The sequence below is a fragment of the Sus scrofa genome, chromosome 2 (genome assembly GCF_000003025.6).
Source record: "Sus scrofa isolate TJ Tabasco breed Duroc chromosome 2, Sscrofa11.1, whole genome shotgun sequence".
Classification (NCBI taxonomy): domain Eukaryota; kingdom Metazoa; phylum Chordata; class Mammalia; order Artiodactyla; family Suidae; genus Sus; species Sus scrofa.
In genome coordinates, this window is record NC_010444.4 from 8,394,373 (window position 1) to 8,410,503 (window position 16,131).

Consider the following 16,131-nt stretch of genomic DNA (forward strand, 5'->3'; position numbering starts at 1 on the left):
CACAGCTCATGGCAACGCCGGATCCTTAACCCACTGAGCAAGGCCAGGGATCGAACCCCCAACCTCGTGGTTCCTAGTTGGAATCCACTGCGCCATGATGGGAACTCTGCAATTGTCTTTTTTATGTACAGTACTTGAGACATACTAGGGTTGCATGGCATTCTCTAGATTTTGCTTTTCTACAAAATGAAAGCTGTGGTGCAGGCCAGCTGCTGTAGCTCTGATTCGACCCCTAGCCTGGGAACTTCCATATTTGTTAGCTCTGCAAAGGTTTATGTAGTTTTTAGCTTTGGAGATGGATATTTTGTAATTTTAGGGAACCTTGTAAATAAGCTGTGGCAGGGTTTTGAGTGGAGAGTAGATTGGATGTTACATTGCAATGGTAGGTGCCTTGTGAATATTTGGCAAGTGCTTGATTGAGAATCACATCAACTATTGTGGGGGACCTTTAAGTAGAGCCGAAACCATTTCCCAGAGTTAAAAAAAAAAACAACCTAGACGTTGTCTTAAGTGTATACTTGCGCAATGACTTGGTCGAGGCCCTGCAGCCCCCACTGTATATAATCTGAACAAGACACCGTTAGCCTGGGGATATTTAGGGTGAATCCAGAAAAGGAGCTTCATGTAGTTTCTGTAGAACATTTAAATTTAATAAGAACTACATTCTGAAGCTATTTCTGTAAATGTTCCCCTAAGTACTTCAGGGGTTGTTTGTTGGTTTTACTTTATTTTTTAAAAGAATGGCCATTTATTCAGAGGGGAACACTTGCCAAACAGTCTTAGCTCTGGTATAATCAGTGCTAAGCTGCTGCTTCCTGCAATAGTTAGCGAGGAGATTAGCTCATTTTTGAGACCCCTTTTCATCAGACAGACACAGGACAACTGTCATCACCATAAAGAAAGCTGTCCTCCTTTTACTAGAGCAGAGAGACCTGATACAGTAACTGCTCAGTTGCTGGGAAATTAAACAGAAGAGCTTGTAGGGAGCAGCCTTCTTTGACGCCCTGAGATATTGAGATCGTCTCAGTCGTGAGACAGTTGTTGTCTACTCTGAGTCTAAAACTCGTATTTTGGTACAGCCTTCATAGAAACATTAATAGCCGAGGGTCTATGAAGGCCGGGTAAAACCACGGATAACAGTCTGTGGTGCCTGGATCCTGCTCCTTCCTTGTGTGAAATATTTTCGAAGCTCTCAGTCTTTTAATGTGATGAGCATTGAAACCATAAAAAAAAGTGTTTTTTTTTTTTGTCTTTTTGCTATTTCTTGGGCCGCTCCCGCGGCATATGGAGGTTCCCAGGCTAGGGGTCGAATTGGAGCTGTAGCCGCCGGCCTATGCCAGAGCCACAGCAACGCAGGATCCGAGCCCGAGCCGTGTCTGCAACCTACACCACAGCTCGCGGCAACGCCGGATCGCTAACCCACTGAGCAAGGGCGGGGACCGAACCTGCAACCTCATGGTTCCTAGTCGGATTTGTTAACCACTGTGCCACGCTGGGAACTCCAAAAAAAAAGGTTTTTTTTTTTGAATAGATAATGCATTCCCATGTTTAAAATCCCGAGAAGAATTTTAAAATATTCAGTGAAAAGTCTCTCTTCCATATTTGTAGGCTTGCAGGTTTTCTTTAGCACATGCAAAGCAAATGCACAGAAGAGCATGTTACATCCACCATGTTTTTTTCACTCCAAGGTTATAAAGAATTTATCCCACTTTTTTTTTTTTTTTTTGGTCTTTTTAAAGCTGCACCCGTGGCATGTGGAGGTTCCCAGGCTAGGGGTCAAAACAGAGCTGTAGCCACTGGCCTGCACCACAACCAGAGCAACGCCAGATCTGAGCCGCATCTGCTCACGGCAACACCGGATCCTTAACCCAATGAGTGAGGCCGGGGCTTGAACCTGCATCCTTACAGATACTAGTCAGATTCGTTTCCACTGAGCCACGATGGGAACTCCTGTCCCACTATTTTTTTCTTGAAATTTTGCATTCCATTTTTCACATTGTAATTTATTATTATTATTTTTTTTTACAGCCACACCTGCAGCATATGGAAGTTCCCAGGCTAGGGGTCAAATTGGAGCTGCAGCTGCCAGTCTACAGCACAGCCACAGCAACGTGGGATCCAAGTTGTGTCTGTGACCTACACCTCAGCTCATGGCAGTGCAGTGCCGGATCCTTTAACCACTGAGTAAGGCCAGGGATGGAACCCGCATCTTCACAGATACTAGTTGGGTTCTAAACCCACTGAGCCACAATGGGAACTCCTTACCCATTGTAATTTGTGATCCAGTTTGGGTCCAGCTTATTTTCTGAAATATCCATTTGTTTCAACAGAGTATTTGTTGAATAGTTCTACTTTCCCCCCACTGGTTGAAATAATATCTTTGTTTTTAATAAAATTAAAAAAAATTTTTTTTGGCTACACTCCTAGCATATGGATGTTCCCAGACCAGGGATTGAATCCGAGCTGTAGCAGTGACCTTTGACATAGGTCACTGGGGCAATGCTGGATCCTTAACCCAGTGTACCACATGGGGGATTCCAAAATGTTTTCTTTATCATATGTTAAGCCACTAATCAACGTGTAATATGGGGATTAATCCCTTCTTAATGTTGGTGTAGGCCATACTTTGGCACCATCCCGAGAAAACTATAAAGAGTATTTAGATGGAGATTGGCACCCACTCACTTAGGTAGGAGATTTTATTTACTTATTTATTTTATTTTATTTTTTTTAGGTAGGAGATTTTAAAAACTTAAAAATTTTTTTGTTGTTGAGAGATCTTAGGATTGATAGTTATTTAAGGTGAGATGAGGGAGTTCCCATTGTGGCCCAGCGGATTAAGAAGCCAACTACTGGAGTTCCCGTCGTGGCGCAGTGGTTAACGAATCCAACTAGGAACCATGAGGTTGCGGGTTCGGTCCCTGCCCTTGCTCAGTGGGTTAATGATCCGGCGTTGCCGTGAGCTGTGGTGTAGGTCACAGACGTGGCTCGGATCCCACGTTGCTGTGGCTCTGGCCTAGGCCGGAGGCTACAGCTCCGATTAGACCCCTAGCCTGGGAACCTCCATATGCCGCGGGAGCGGCCCAAGAAATAGCAGAAAGACAAAAAAAAAAAAAAAATTAAAAAAAAAAAGAAAAGAAACCAACTACTATCCATGAGGATGTGAGTTTGGTCCCTGGCCTCACTCAGTGGGTTAAGGATCTGGCATTACTCTGAGCTGTGGTGTAGGTCACAGATGCGGCTCGGATCTTGAGTTGCTGTGGCTGTGGTGTTGGCCGGCAGCTGCAGCTCTGATTCAAGCCCTAGCCCCTAGTGACAATGCCGGATCCCTAACCCGCTATGCCACTGGGGAGCTCCTATAGGCTTTTTGATGATTGGCCCTTCTGACCAGCGTGAGGTGGTACCTCATTGTAATTTTGATTTGCGTTTCTCTAATAATTAATAATGTTGAGCATCTTTTCATGTACTTGTTGTCTTTGGAGAAATGTCTGTTTAGGTCTTCTGCCCATTTTTTGATTGGGTTGTTTGTTTTGTTGTTGGGTTGGTTGTATATTTTGGAAATAAAGCCCTTGTTGGTTACATTGTTTGCAAATATTTTCTCCCATTGCAAAAGGGTGGTTTTTTTTTGTTTTTTCTTTTTTTCTTTTTGGGGTGTGCCTGTGGCATGTGAAAGCTCTTGGGCCAGGGACTGAACTCATACCACAGCAGCAACTGAGCCACTGCAGTGATAGCACTGGATCCTTAACCCACTGTACTGCAAGGGAACTCTGCAGTAGGTTTTTAATATACATCCTTTTTATTTTTATTTATTTTTTGCTTTTTATTGCCACACCTGCAGCATTTGGAGGTTCCCAGGCCAGAGGTCAAATAGGAGCTGCAGCTGGTGCCCTACACCATAGTCACAGCAATGCCAGATCTGAATTGCATCTGGGACCTACACCACAGTTCACGACAATGCTGGATCCTTAACCACTGAGTGAGGCCAGGGATCGAGTCTGTATCCTCATGGATACCAGTCAGGTTCATTACTGCTGAGCCACAACAGGAACTCCTACACATCCTTTTTAGATTAAGGAAGTTCCCTTCTATTGCCATTTTGCCGAAAATAATTGTTAAAATTATATATTGGTATTGTATTTTGTCAGATGTTTCTTCACATCTGCTGAATCAAACGTGTGTTTTCTGCTTCAATCTGTGAATGTGTTGAATGGCAGATCTTTCTAATGCTAAATTAAACCACTTTTATATTTCTGGGATAAAAGGGTCCTGATGTATGTACTTTCTTTTTAAAATAAGTATCTTTCACTGGAAAGATTTCCTATTAATTTTTATGGCGTTTTGGTATCTAAGTTTGTGAGCAAGGGTGGTCCATCACGTTCTGGTTTTACTGCTGTAGTCTGGTTGTGGTGTAGTGGTTTCATCCTGTTTTCCGAAGAGCTCACATCCCATTAAAGTGTTTAAAGGTGGTAGAAGAAACCCTTGAAACTCTTTGGGTCTTTTTTTTTTTTTTTTTTTTTTTTTTGCTGTTGATTCACTTAACTCATTGTCTTTGGTTTTAGTCATTAGGCATTTCATTTTTCCTTTTTTAATATAAGATTTTTAAAGCTGTAAATTAAAACCTAGTGTACTTCAGCCAGTTGTGCTTGGTGGCATTTTCATCATCATGAACAAATAGTATATAATTTCTCTTACGATTTCTTCTTTGTGCCACATGTTATTTAGAAGTACGAGGGGTTTTTTTGTTTTGTTTTGTTTGTTTGTCTTTTTTGTCTTTTTCCAGGGCCATACCTGCGGCATATGGAGGTTCCCAGGCTAGGGGTCTAATTGGAGCTGTAGTCGCCGACGGCCTACACCACAGCCACAGCAACTCCAGATCCGAGCCGTGCCTGCAACCTACACCACAGGTCATGGCAACGCCGGATCCTTAACCCACTGAGCGAGTCCAGGGATCGAACCTGCGACCTCATGGTTCCTAGTCGGATTCGTTAACCACTGAGCCACGACGGGAACTCCAGAAGTATGAGTTTTAACTTCCAAATGTATGGTGAATTAAAAAGAACTTTGAATGTAATTCTCTGATACTCCTAAAACTTTTAATGATACACTTATTGACAGATTTTATTAAATGTTGCTAGTGTTTGAGTGCTGTGATACTAATTCTTAAAAATCTGATATACATTTTATGACTTGTTCCATATATGCTTGAGTGAAATGGCCTAAAATAAAAATACAATTTTTGAAAGGCTAGGGAGTAGACTGACTCTCAGAATGGAAACCAGCATAGGAATTTATCCTGCAGGTTCTCTGAACTAGAGAGGCCTTAATACTGCGGAAAGGAAGGAGACAGTGCAGGCGCATGAGAACGGAGATCCGTCTGCAGCCAGGTCTTTGCCAGAAAGTGTCAGACGCACAGTTTGGGACCCCCACCCCCACCCCCTGGGCCTCTCTTGCAGCTAGCCAATGTTAGAACAACTGTGAAGGTTGTGTTTTATGCTCCCCTTGGTTGAATCAACCTGTTTGGCTTATTGTTTCCTTCTTCTTGGTCCTATGAACAGATATTGATAGTGAATTCAAAGAGCAGTTACAGATACTGATACCATATGTATTAAACCCAGCTAACTTAATGGAAAAGGAAATCAATGGCTCAAAAGTCACCTGTCGGGGGCTACTGGAGTATTTTAAGGTAAATATGAGTTTTAATTATTAAAATGTTTGACTTGTGGTAAAACTGATTTAGGCTGTAAACTGACTGGGTTTCAGTATTTTAAAGCTTAGGGGAAAGTTTGATGGGGGAGATGGTGAGAGGAATTTTCAGACTCCGGTGTCCTTCCAGGAGTGGGCCACTGGGTGGCAGTCTCAGTCTAAGAACCAAATGGATGTTCTTTGCACTCTCTCAGAAGAGTAATTTCTGTGGCTAAAGGAAGATTGTTCCTCAAGCAAGATGGTGTGGACAGGAGGTGGTTAGGAAGTTGCCGTGAGTAGGAGGAGACGGCACCTAGATGTGGCACGACTACCCCAAGGCGGATGGTCACGCTGCCCACAGGTAGTGGTGAGGCCAGTGTGCATGGGGAGTCTGGTGGGCATCCCAGCCTTGGCAGGCTCGTGTCGCTTTGGGAACGTGTTGAGTTAACTAAAAATGCTAACATGCCCTTCAAGGTGTGCTGTGTTTTTGCTAATTCCTGGGTGTTGATCTAGGTCTTGAGGAAAATGCACCTGTATATGGTCAGTGTTTCTCAAAAGTAAAGTGTGACTGCATCGGACAGAATGACCCTTTTTGTAATTGTTTACATGTTTATCTTCTAAGGCATACATTAAAATCTACCAAGGAGAAGATCTGCCTCACCCCAAGTCCATGCTTCAGGTAAGCAGTTCCTCGGCTTCCTAGCTGACATCCTCAGGTGACTTAACGCTGGTGTGACCGTAAGCCGGGTGCTGTAAGAAGAGAGGCTGCCCTGGGTCCCCTGTTCTCATGATGCTGAAGTCTGCACACTTGCCAGCAGCATGACTGCCTTCAGGTTTTCCTGCCTTCGACCACATCGACGAAGCTGGAAAAGCATGGCCTCTTGCTGGGCCTTTTTTTCCCTCCCCCAAACATACTGTGGAAAACGGTGTTTTATTACAGGTTAAACATACCCAGTTATGCTAGACACCTCTTTTTCTTATTCCTTGTTACCTGCTTTCCTAGAACATGTCCTGACCTGTCTGTTTACGACTCAGATTTGTTATTTTCAACTAGTTTTATTTTCAACATCTGACTGTTTTCAAGATGTCCTTTTGTTAAAACATAATTTCTGACTTTGGCGTGCTGACGATAAGGCCATTTACTGCTATATGTTTAGTTCTTTGGTTGCAGAATATTTTCACAAAGGAAGTTAGAGCTTGGGATGGATGTTGTAAAGATACTTTTTTCCCCCCCTTTTCTGATTTACAGCTATTAACGTTGAAAACTGAGGCAAAGGAAATATTTTTAGAGGCTTAATTTTATGGTAAAGAATCTTATTTTGTATAAGAACTTTTTTTTGGCGGGAAATTTGGCAGAAAAGGTGTATTTTATTTCATAAGTTGGGCTATATGGAAACCTGAAACATAGCAGAATAATAAGGAGGAATGGGGAATAGGGTGAGAGAAGATTGGGTTATTTGTAGAAGAATGTTGAAAGAGGAAGGATTTATAGTGTATGCTTTCCTTTCTTAAAAGGCCACTGCTGAAGCCAACAATTTGGCAGCTGCAGCCTCTGCCAAGGACATTTATTACAACAACATGGAAGAGGTATGTTGGGCAGATATCTTATTCTGAAATAGGTATAACCTGGGCATTGTTACTGATCTCAAGAGGCTAAACTTGATCCTCGGAGTTCCTGTAGAGGCGAAGTGGAAACGAATCTGACTAGGAACCATGAGGCTGCGGGTTCGATCCCTGGTCTCGCTCAGCGGGTCAAGGATCCAGTGTTGCCATGAGCTGTGGTGTAGGTCACACACGAGGCTTGGATCTGGCGTGGCTGTGGCTGTGGCGTAGGCCAGTGGCTACAGCTCAGATTAGAACCCCAGCCTGGGAACCTCCACATGCCGCAGGTGCGGCCCTAAAAAGACAAAAAAAAAGTCTAAACTTGATCCTATTTAATGTATCTTATGATGATGAGGCAAAAAAGCTGTGTTCAGGTCATCTTGGTAATGGGGCCTTTTAATTGTTACCATTTCTCGTTTTCTTTTTTGCTTGTGCCCTCGGCATGTGGAAGTTCCTGGGATGGGGGTGGAGCCGCGCCACAATAGCACCTGGAGCCCCTGTAGTAACAACACTGGTTCTTAAACCGGCTGTGCCACGTGGGAACTTCCTCATTATTCCCAGTGCCAAGCAAGGCTTTCTTGCAGAGCCACTGCTCTCACTCAGCAACACCACCCTGGTTTCTAAGTGTGCTTTTCAGAGGAACTGAACCCACACCTCTGTGGGTCTTGGTCATCATTTGAACATTAATTTCGAACATCTTAAAATATTCTCCGCTCTTCAGTGTTGTCACTTGTTCTCTCTGGCCCCTGTGTTTGAAGGGATCTTCCACATGCTGTGTCTTTATTCTTTGTAGGTGTGTGGGGGAGACAAACCCTATTTGTCTCCAGACATCCTGGAGGGAAAGCACTGTGAATTCAAACAGCTGGCTCTGGACCACTTTAAGAAGACCAAAAAGATGGGGGGCAAGGACTTTAGCCTCCGTTACCAGCAGGAGCTGGAGGAGGAAATCCAGGAACTCTACGAGAACTTCTGCAAGCACAACGGCAGCAAGAACGTCTTCAGCACCTTCCGGACCCCGGCAGTGCTCTTCACGGGCATCGTGGCTTTGTACATAGCCTCCGGCCTCACGGGCTTCATCGGCCTTGAGGTGGTGGCCCAGCTGTTCAACTGCATGGTTGGCCTGCTGTTAATAGCGCTGCTCACCTGGGGCTACATCAGGTACTCTGGTCAGTATCGCGAGCTGGGCGGCGCTATCGATTCTGGTGCAGCATTTGTGTTGGAGCAGGTAAGTGGTGCCCGCTGAGGAGGCTGACTCTTGAGGGACAGATATTTGTGCTTTTATTGTAAAATACTTCCATCGGGAGGCGTTTCATAGTGAAAGAAGACATGAGAAACCTCTCCTAGCCTTTTTTTTTTCCCCTGATAGGCCTTATATTTTATTATCCTTCTTTAGGGTATTAATATTTTGTTTCCATGTCCCACACTGCAAACTGCTTTTTTTTTTTTTTTTTGGTCTTCTTGCCATTTCTTGGGCTACTCCCGCGGCATATGGAGGTTCCCAAGCTAGGGGTCGAATCGGAGCTGTAGCCACCGGCCTACGCCAGAGCCACAGCAATGAGGGATCTGAGCCGCATCTGCGACCTACACCACAGCTCATGGCAACGCTGGATCGTTAACCCACTGAGCAAGGGCAGGGATCGAACCCGAAACCTCATGGTTCCTAGTCGGATTCGTTAACCACTGCGCCACGACGGGAACTCCCCAAACTGCTTTTAATGCAAAAAAAAAAAAAAAAAAAAAATCCAAGTTACATACATTGTGTTCTTCTCAGGAAACATACTACACGTTTTTTTCAGGCATAATTCCTGTGCGATTCTCTCCCCACCCCTGGAAGGTTAATTTGCTTCACTGAAAAGCATGAGCTTTAAAAGACGTGAACTTAAAGTTTTCTCTTTTGAGTCCTACCAATGGATGTCATCTCTTCCACTTAAATCACCACGAAAGCCACTGCTTTTTGCCGTTGATGTGATTTCCAGGATTCCCGATCCCTGAGACTGATCTCTTTTCTTTCCGCTTTTTAGGGCCGCATCCATGGCATTCGGAAGTTCCCAGGCTAGGGGTCCAGTCGGAGCTCCAGCTGCTGGCCTACCCCACAGCCGTGGCAAGGCCAGATCCAAGTCACGTCTGCGACCTACACCCCAGCTCACGGCAATGCCGGATCCGTCACCCACCCAGCAAGGCCGGGGATCAAACCTGCATCCTCATGGATCCTAGTTGGGTCTGTTAACCACTGAGCCATGACGGGAACTCCCCTGATTTCTTTTTTTTTTTTTTTTTTTTTTTTGTCTTTTTGTCTTTAGTTGTTGTTGTTCTTGTTGTTGCTATTTCTTGGGCCGCTCCCGCGGCATATGGAGGTTCCCAGGCTAGGGGTCGAATCGGAGCTGTAGCCACCGGCCTACGCCAGAGGCACAGCAACGCAGGATCCGAGCTGCGTCTGCAACCTACACCACAGCTCACGGCAACGCCGGATCGTTAACCCACTGAGCAAGGGCAGGGACCGAACCCGCAACCTCATGGCTCCTAGTCGGATTCGTTAACCACTGCGCCACGACGGGAACTCCCTGATTTCTTTTTTGAGTACGTTAGAAGCATGTGGTAAAGTCGGCAGAGCTGCCTGCCTCGCTTCAGTAACAGAGCAGAGGCTCAGCTGACTGGCTCTCTGGGAGTCAGCAGCTGTCATGGGCTCCCCACCCCCTTCATTTTCATTCCCTTCATTTCTGTAACATACCGACAATGAAGATTTCTGAAAGTTTGTCTCCAGTGGCTACACTTTTGATGCTGTGCTGTATTTTATTAACTTACATGTTGAATAAATGGACTTTTGCAGGCCACGTCTCACATCAGTAATTCCACTCAGGCTGCTGTGAGGGATGCAGTTGCTGGGAGACCACCCTCAGATAAAAAAGCTCAATAGCATCTTCACAAGAGGATCCAACAAGAACCCAGCCAGCCCCTCCGGTTCCTGGGCTTCTGCCACGGCCACAGGTGCAGGTCCCAAGGAGTACAGACCGGGACCATCTGGGAAGAGCTGAAACACGGCACCAATAAACGAGCAGACCTTACCTGTGGTTTCACATTCTCAAACGCACTTCCATGTCTCTCGGAAGCATTTCTTTTCCTTGCTGGTGTAGATCCAAGGCTGTTTCTATTTTCTTATTTCTCTCTGCTTTATGCACTTTAAGGGGAAAAAGCTAAAAGGAAAAATGGAAATGTGGTTTTAAGTCCTTTATGTGCCACTTAGTGCCTTTTAAGATTGAATCCATGCTTTTGAGGACATGATCGGGAGAGAATTGAGGATAACCTCATGAAAGATGCTGTTTTGTGGTGAATTGTCGGTTCTTTCGTACCTTACTCTTTTGAGAAGGATTCCTTTTTTTAAAAGTTTACAAAACTTGCAAAAGCTTCAGAGCTAAAGACTGACCGAAAACGATGCCATTACACTTTAAAAATCTTCATAATAGAGAATTGTGTTTGCCACACAGTATGGAAACATCGTATATTTAAATCTACTTTACACTGAAATTTAGGGTCTGTTACCTGACAGTCTGGCAGTTTTGTTGGAACATACTCTGTGTTTTTTTTTTTTTTTTTTGCCTTCATTCATTCCTGCAGCTTCTTTCTAGAAAAGAGGAGACAAACATGCCTTGAAAAGCCAGAGCAGCTCCTATTAAGAGGAAGGAGCTTAATACTTACAGAAGAAAAAAACAAAACTTGAGTTTAAATGAACCATGAGACCTCTGATAAGTCATTTGAATTTGTGCCTTGGTCAGACTAACTGATTGTAGGTTTATATACATGTGTGTATCATACACAACTCACACGTGACTGTCCTTGGAGAGATTTTGTTTTCGAAGGTTCTGCATGAGAACAGAACTTTATCAAGGATTAGGGGAAAGATATTAACAAATATTCTGCCTTTCACTGATGCCCTGTTTCATGTGGCTTAGCAGTAAAGTCAAGTCTTTATCCAAAACCGTTTATTTGCATTCTCCTAGTCACTGTCTGCTGTTTTAATGATGAGCTAAACCCGTCAGTTTTATCGAGTGAAGCAGCCCTTATTCAGCTTTCTACAGGACTAGCCTGGTAGCTTTAAAATAGCTTTGGCTTCGTAAGGACCAAAGTCCCACCTACATCTGGACATACAATATTGAGACGTGTCTAAGGATTCTTCACCTTGATCATGTGATAAGAAATTTTGTCAAGTACTTGCCTTTTCCTTTGATGTATGATGGTGAATTACTGTGGATTTTAAAACTTCCTAAAACGTGCCTGCAAGTATTTATATAAACCTTCAGGTATGTGAGCCTTAATTCTTAGGATAATTTAATTTTTGTTGTGAGAGGGAGGGGGGAAGGAGCAGGCAAATTTGAATGTAAATTCTGTGTACATGAAGTATGAATGGAAGGTGGGGAAGAGAAAATCTTTTCTAGCATGTAATCTCTTCAGCAAAGATTTTCCCTTGACTATTTTAACTGCTTTATTACCACTCAAGTATTTTTATAAGTTCTGAATTAATTCCAAGTGTTTTGTATATTTCTTCATACGCACCATCTTGCCCTGAAGTTCTCTGCTGTTTTATTCAGTCGCTGTTAAATTTTAGAAAAATTCCGGCTTGTCCTAAAAACTGTTTACTTGCACTTCAGTGACACTTAGCTTTATTAAATCAAAAGCTTAGTTTTGAAATTGTGGTGCATTTTTCAGGTGGCCTCTCATTTTCCTAAAAGTTCATACTTATTTGCTAAAAGCCTTACAGCCTTACCTAGCTTTTAATGCATTGCATAAGCACATTTGTAGATTTCAAAAAAATTGTCTAGAGTGACCCTACTTTTAATGATGAGAAAAGGATGCTATGTTTAAAACATTTTAATACTAAAATAATAGATTTTTAAAAAATAAGAATATGTGGTAATGTATAATTTAATGAGATCTTAAGATTTAGTTACTATTTAAATTCACCATTTCTGTTTTGATCTTAAAGGAATACTTTGGTTTCATTACCCTGGGGGAGCCTTTTTGGTTTGTTGTGTTTTTTTATTAACTTAGATTTCTGCCTCTGGATATTATTTATAAAGTTTTCTCAGTGAGGATTCTTATGGGTTTCCTTTGGCCTCTTTTAACAGTGAATTGATGATTTTTTATAAACTTTTCCAGTAAAAGGTGCATTCTCATTGCTGAATATAAATAGTCCTGGGGAGGTTTATAACCAGGCTGAAAAGAGTGTCTTTCACCTCTTACCTTCCCTCAGCCTTTAATTTGTGGGTCAGGGACATACCTTAGGACCATAAATTCTTGCTTCGTATTTGTTGCGCTGCCCCTCTTGCCTTTCCATGCAAGCATTTTTAATTTGCACATTCCTAACAGTTTATGGGGCACATTCCTATTAACATATAAAAATTTTCAGAATTTCCTATGAAAATAATTTTAGAAGAAGTTGAATGTTTTTTTGTTTTGTTTTTAATATTTCCAGTTAGCTTCTTATGGTAACAATAAGAATCAAAATTTTGATTCTTTCACTGAGAAATCTTTCTCGATTGATGTGTAGACAAAATGAGGGAAAACTATCTTATGTGGTGATAAGACATCTTTAGAGTCATACCTCATTTTAGCAGTTATACCAAGACATGTTTGTCCTGTGTGGGTTTATATATTAACACGTATTTCATACCTGGTGAAATTGCCTCTGCGTATTGTTTTCATTTTTACCTGGTCTTTCTTTTTTCTCTTTCATGAATTAAAATGTGTTAAGCAGACAAGCCGCCTTGTACCAGCAATTAGTTTCTTTAACAAGTCACACCCGGTGTTCTCCCTGACTTATCAAAGCGGCGCCCTGGATAGAGTGAGTTTGGACGAGTATATGTGTTTGTGTGGGTTATAGGGAAATTAAGTGGTTGTTTAAGTCCAGGCCAAATAAATAGTTTTATTTTTCCCTAGACCTTTTTTAATTTTTTTTTTTTTTTAAATAATGCAACTTTTAGGGACATCTATTTAGGACTTTTTCCCCATGGAACTATTGAAATGTAATTTAGGACGGCTCCCGTCTAAGGTAGCTAACATAGGCTGCATCATTCCTGCTTCAATTTAGATCCAACAGAATTTTAGTCAAGGAATAAGGGCATAATGAAGACAAGCTTCAGTTACTAAAATACAGACTAGTTAAGTAGATCATATTTAAAAAGGCAAGCAGGAACCCACATCTGCAGCTGAACAGTCTTCCTTCTGTGAAGTCATATTGTAGCTGTGTTTTGGGTAGTGGTCCTCATCTCTCTTGACGTGCACAAGACTGACTGACCCCTGAGACGCGCATTGAACAAAATTTAAATCCCCGGCTTTCTATCCAGGGATCGCCTCGGTGGGCCTGGGTCTGGAATCACCACTTTTTGAAAACAGCACTGCAGGCGGTTCAGAGATCGCCGCGAGGGAGGCCGCTCCGGGGTCGAGGAAGTACAGGTCGGTGTTGTCTGGAGGCAGGTGGACAGCTTTTGTCTTGGCTTCAGAATGGGTGCTGTGCTGCCAGCTCCAGTCACCGGGCGTTTACAGCGTTCAGAGTGGTAGGGATGCCACCACTAGTCTGAAGGACTGCCTGACTCCTTGAAAATGTTTTTCTAAATTAGGAAGTCACAGTGCCTTCTCTGAAAAATGAATGTACACGTATCCTGTTTACTAACAGGTGTAATTAGGATTTGAAGAAGAAAACTTTTGAAAGTTGTTTTTCTTTTAAAAAGCAAAATTCAACACTGTGACTTGAACCTCTAAGTCTTTTATGCACAGAAAACCTTAAGCCATAATAAAAATGATGCCCCCAAAGAAAGGAGAGGATCATAACTTTGAAATTCAGCGACAAAATACCCTTTATTAGGGATTTTTCAAGATAGATCTAGGGGCAGAAAGATTTTCGAAGAAAATTTTCTTCCTTGGAAAGAAGTTTCAGGGGCCAGAACTGCAATTTCAATGTGGTATTCTTATGACCAAGAGAAGGTTGCCTTTGTTTTCCAAAGCTTTCCAATTTAGGTGAATAAATGCTGTATGATTTAAAGCCTTAAAGGAGTTAACATTGAGCATATATGTATTTTCCTCTCAGATTTCCTTTCCTTTGAAAACATGATTTATTAAAAGCACTTTCTCCTAGACCCTTTTTGAATGGCTTTAAAACTTAATATACTTTTTAAAAAGTGCAATGGATTAGATTGCTATTAGTATATTAAAAGCATGTTTCTGTTTCTTAGTTTATTTCATTTAATGGAATAAAGATCATAGCACCGTGTTATCTGTGTTTTTGTCTTTCTCTGTTCTTTGATATGGGAGGATCTGTGAAGTAGGTGAGGGCCTGGCAGAGCAAGGAGGATCTCTCAGGGAATGAAAACTGTGTCAGAGATGGTGGTCGCGTGGTTCGAGGGAGGCCGCTTTCTCTGTCCTACAGAACAATACCGAATTAGTATCTTCCTAGCGAACGCGGGAGCAAGCCGTGCTGTTGGCGGTATTGCATAAGATTGGACCCAGATTTTATTTCCGGTAACATGGACTTGCGAGGGCCATGAATTTGTAGCTCTTTGATATGGTTGCCGCCTCTGAGCCAACAGGCTAAAGGGAGTGGAAGGAGGTAGAGCTTTATGAAAGGCTTTTCCTTTCACTGGCGACCTTGGAGGCGGTGGGGAAGTTGGCTTGAACTTCTCAGATACTGACTAATCCCTGGACATACTCCCTGTAGCCCTACAATAAAAAGATTTCTTCCCTCCTTTGAGACCCACTGCATGGGGTCAAGTAGCCTCCATCCAACCTGAGTGTATGTCAGGCACCAGGCTGGGAGTTGCACTGAGCTTATCACAGTTTAGTAGTGAAGGGGAAGACTCAACTTTTTATTTTTTTTTTTTTTGTCTTTTTGCCTTTTCTAGGGCTGCTCCTGTGGCATGTGGCGATTCCAAGGCTAGGGGTCTAAATCGGAGCTGTAGCCACTGGCCTACACCAGAACCCTCACAACGCGGGATCCGAGCTGCGTCTGTGACCCACACCACAGCTCACGGCAATGCCGGATCCTTGACCCACTGAGCAAGGCCAGGGATCGAACCCGCAATCTCATGGTTCCTAGTCGGATTGGTTAACCACTGTGCCATGACGGGAACCCTGGAAGACTCAACTTATGATGTGATACAAAGAGCATGGGGAGTGTTGCTTCCTCCATCAGCTTAAGCTGGGGAATGGGAAGGACCAGGGCGGGGGAAAGTGGTCACGTGTGTGGGTTGTGGGTGGGATATCAAGCAAACTACTTGCTGGTGCATTGACATTCTTGCCTTTGATTACCATAAACAATTTGCCAAAGAAAAAGTCCAACCTGAATTAGCTTAAAAAAAAAAAAGAATTGTACCTAGGAAAAAGTTTCTTGTAATTGGATGTCTAGAAATTAAAGTGACGTGAGGCATGAGAAGAACTCAAATGTCAGCATAGCTATAGTCTCCTGTGTACAGCGGCTGTGTGATTTACGCGTGCAGATGGATTTCCTCCATGCTGTGGGGGAGGGCAGGCTTGCATCATCCCCTTTAATGTCCCCAGAGGAAAGAGGCTTTTTTTTTTTTTTTTGAATTTTTTTTTTTTTTTGGTCTTTTGTCTTTTTGTTGTTGTTGTTGTTGTTGTTGTTGCTACTTCTTGGGCTGCTCCCGCGGCATATGGAGGTTCCCAGGCTAGGGGTTGAATCGGAGCTGTAGCCACCGGCCTACGCCAGAGCCACAGCAACATGGGATCCGAGCCGCGTCTGCAACCTACACCACAGCTCACGGCAACGCCGGATCGTTAACCCACTGAGCAAGGGCAGGGACCGAACCCGCAACCTCATGGTTCCTAGTCGGATTCGTTAAC

The 16,131-nt window shown here is 43.1% G+C and overlaps 1 protein-coding gene across 2 annotated transcripts in view; it reads left to right on the top strand.

Moving 5' to 3' along the window:
* ATL3 (atlastin GTPase 3) overlaps nucleotides 1–14,548 on the top strand; it is a 47,342-nt gene extending 32,794 nt beyond the window's left edge. Inside the window, exons 9-13 of one of the 2 annotated variants that reach the window (XM_021082904.1) lie at nucleotides 5,556–5,683; nucleotides 6,305–6,361; nucleotides 7,198–7,269; nucleotides 8,078–8,509; nucleotides 10,112–14,548. In XM_021082904.1, the coding sequence (XP_020938563.1) occupies nucleotides 5,556–5,683; nucleotides 6,305–6,361; nucleotides 7,198–7,269; nucleotides 8,078–8,509; nucleotides 10,112–10,198 (776 nt within the window). In that variant the 3' untranslated portion in view covers nucleotides 10,199–14,548. The remainder of the gene's footprint in view (nucleotides 1–5,555; nucleotides 5,684–6,304; nucleotides 6,362–7,197; nucleotides 7,270–8,077; nucleotides 8,510–10,111) is intronic. The other variant, XM_013994185.2, reaches the window with a different exon arrangement.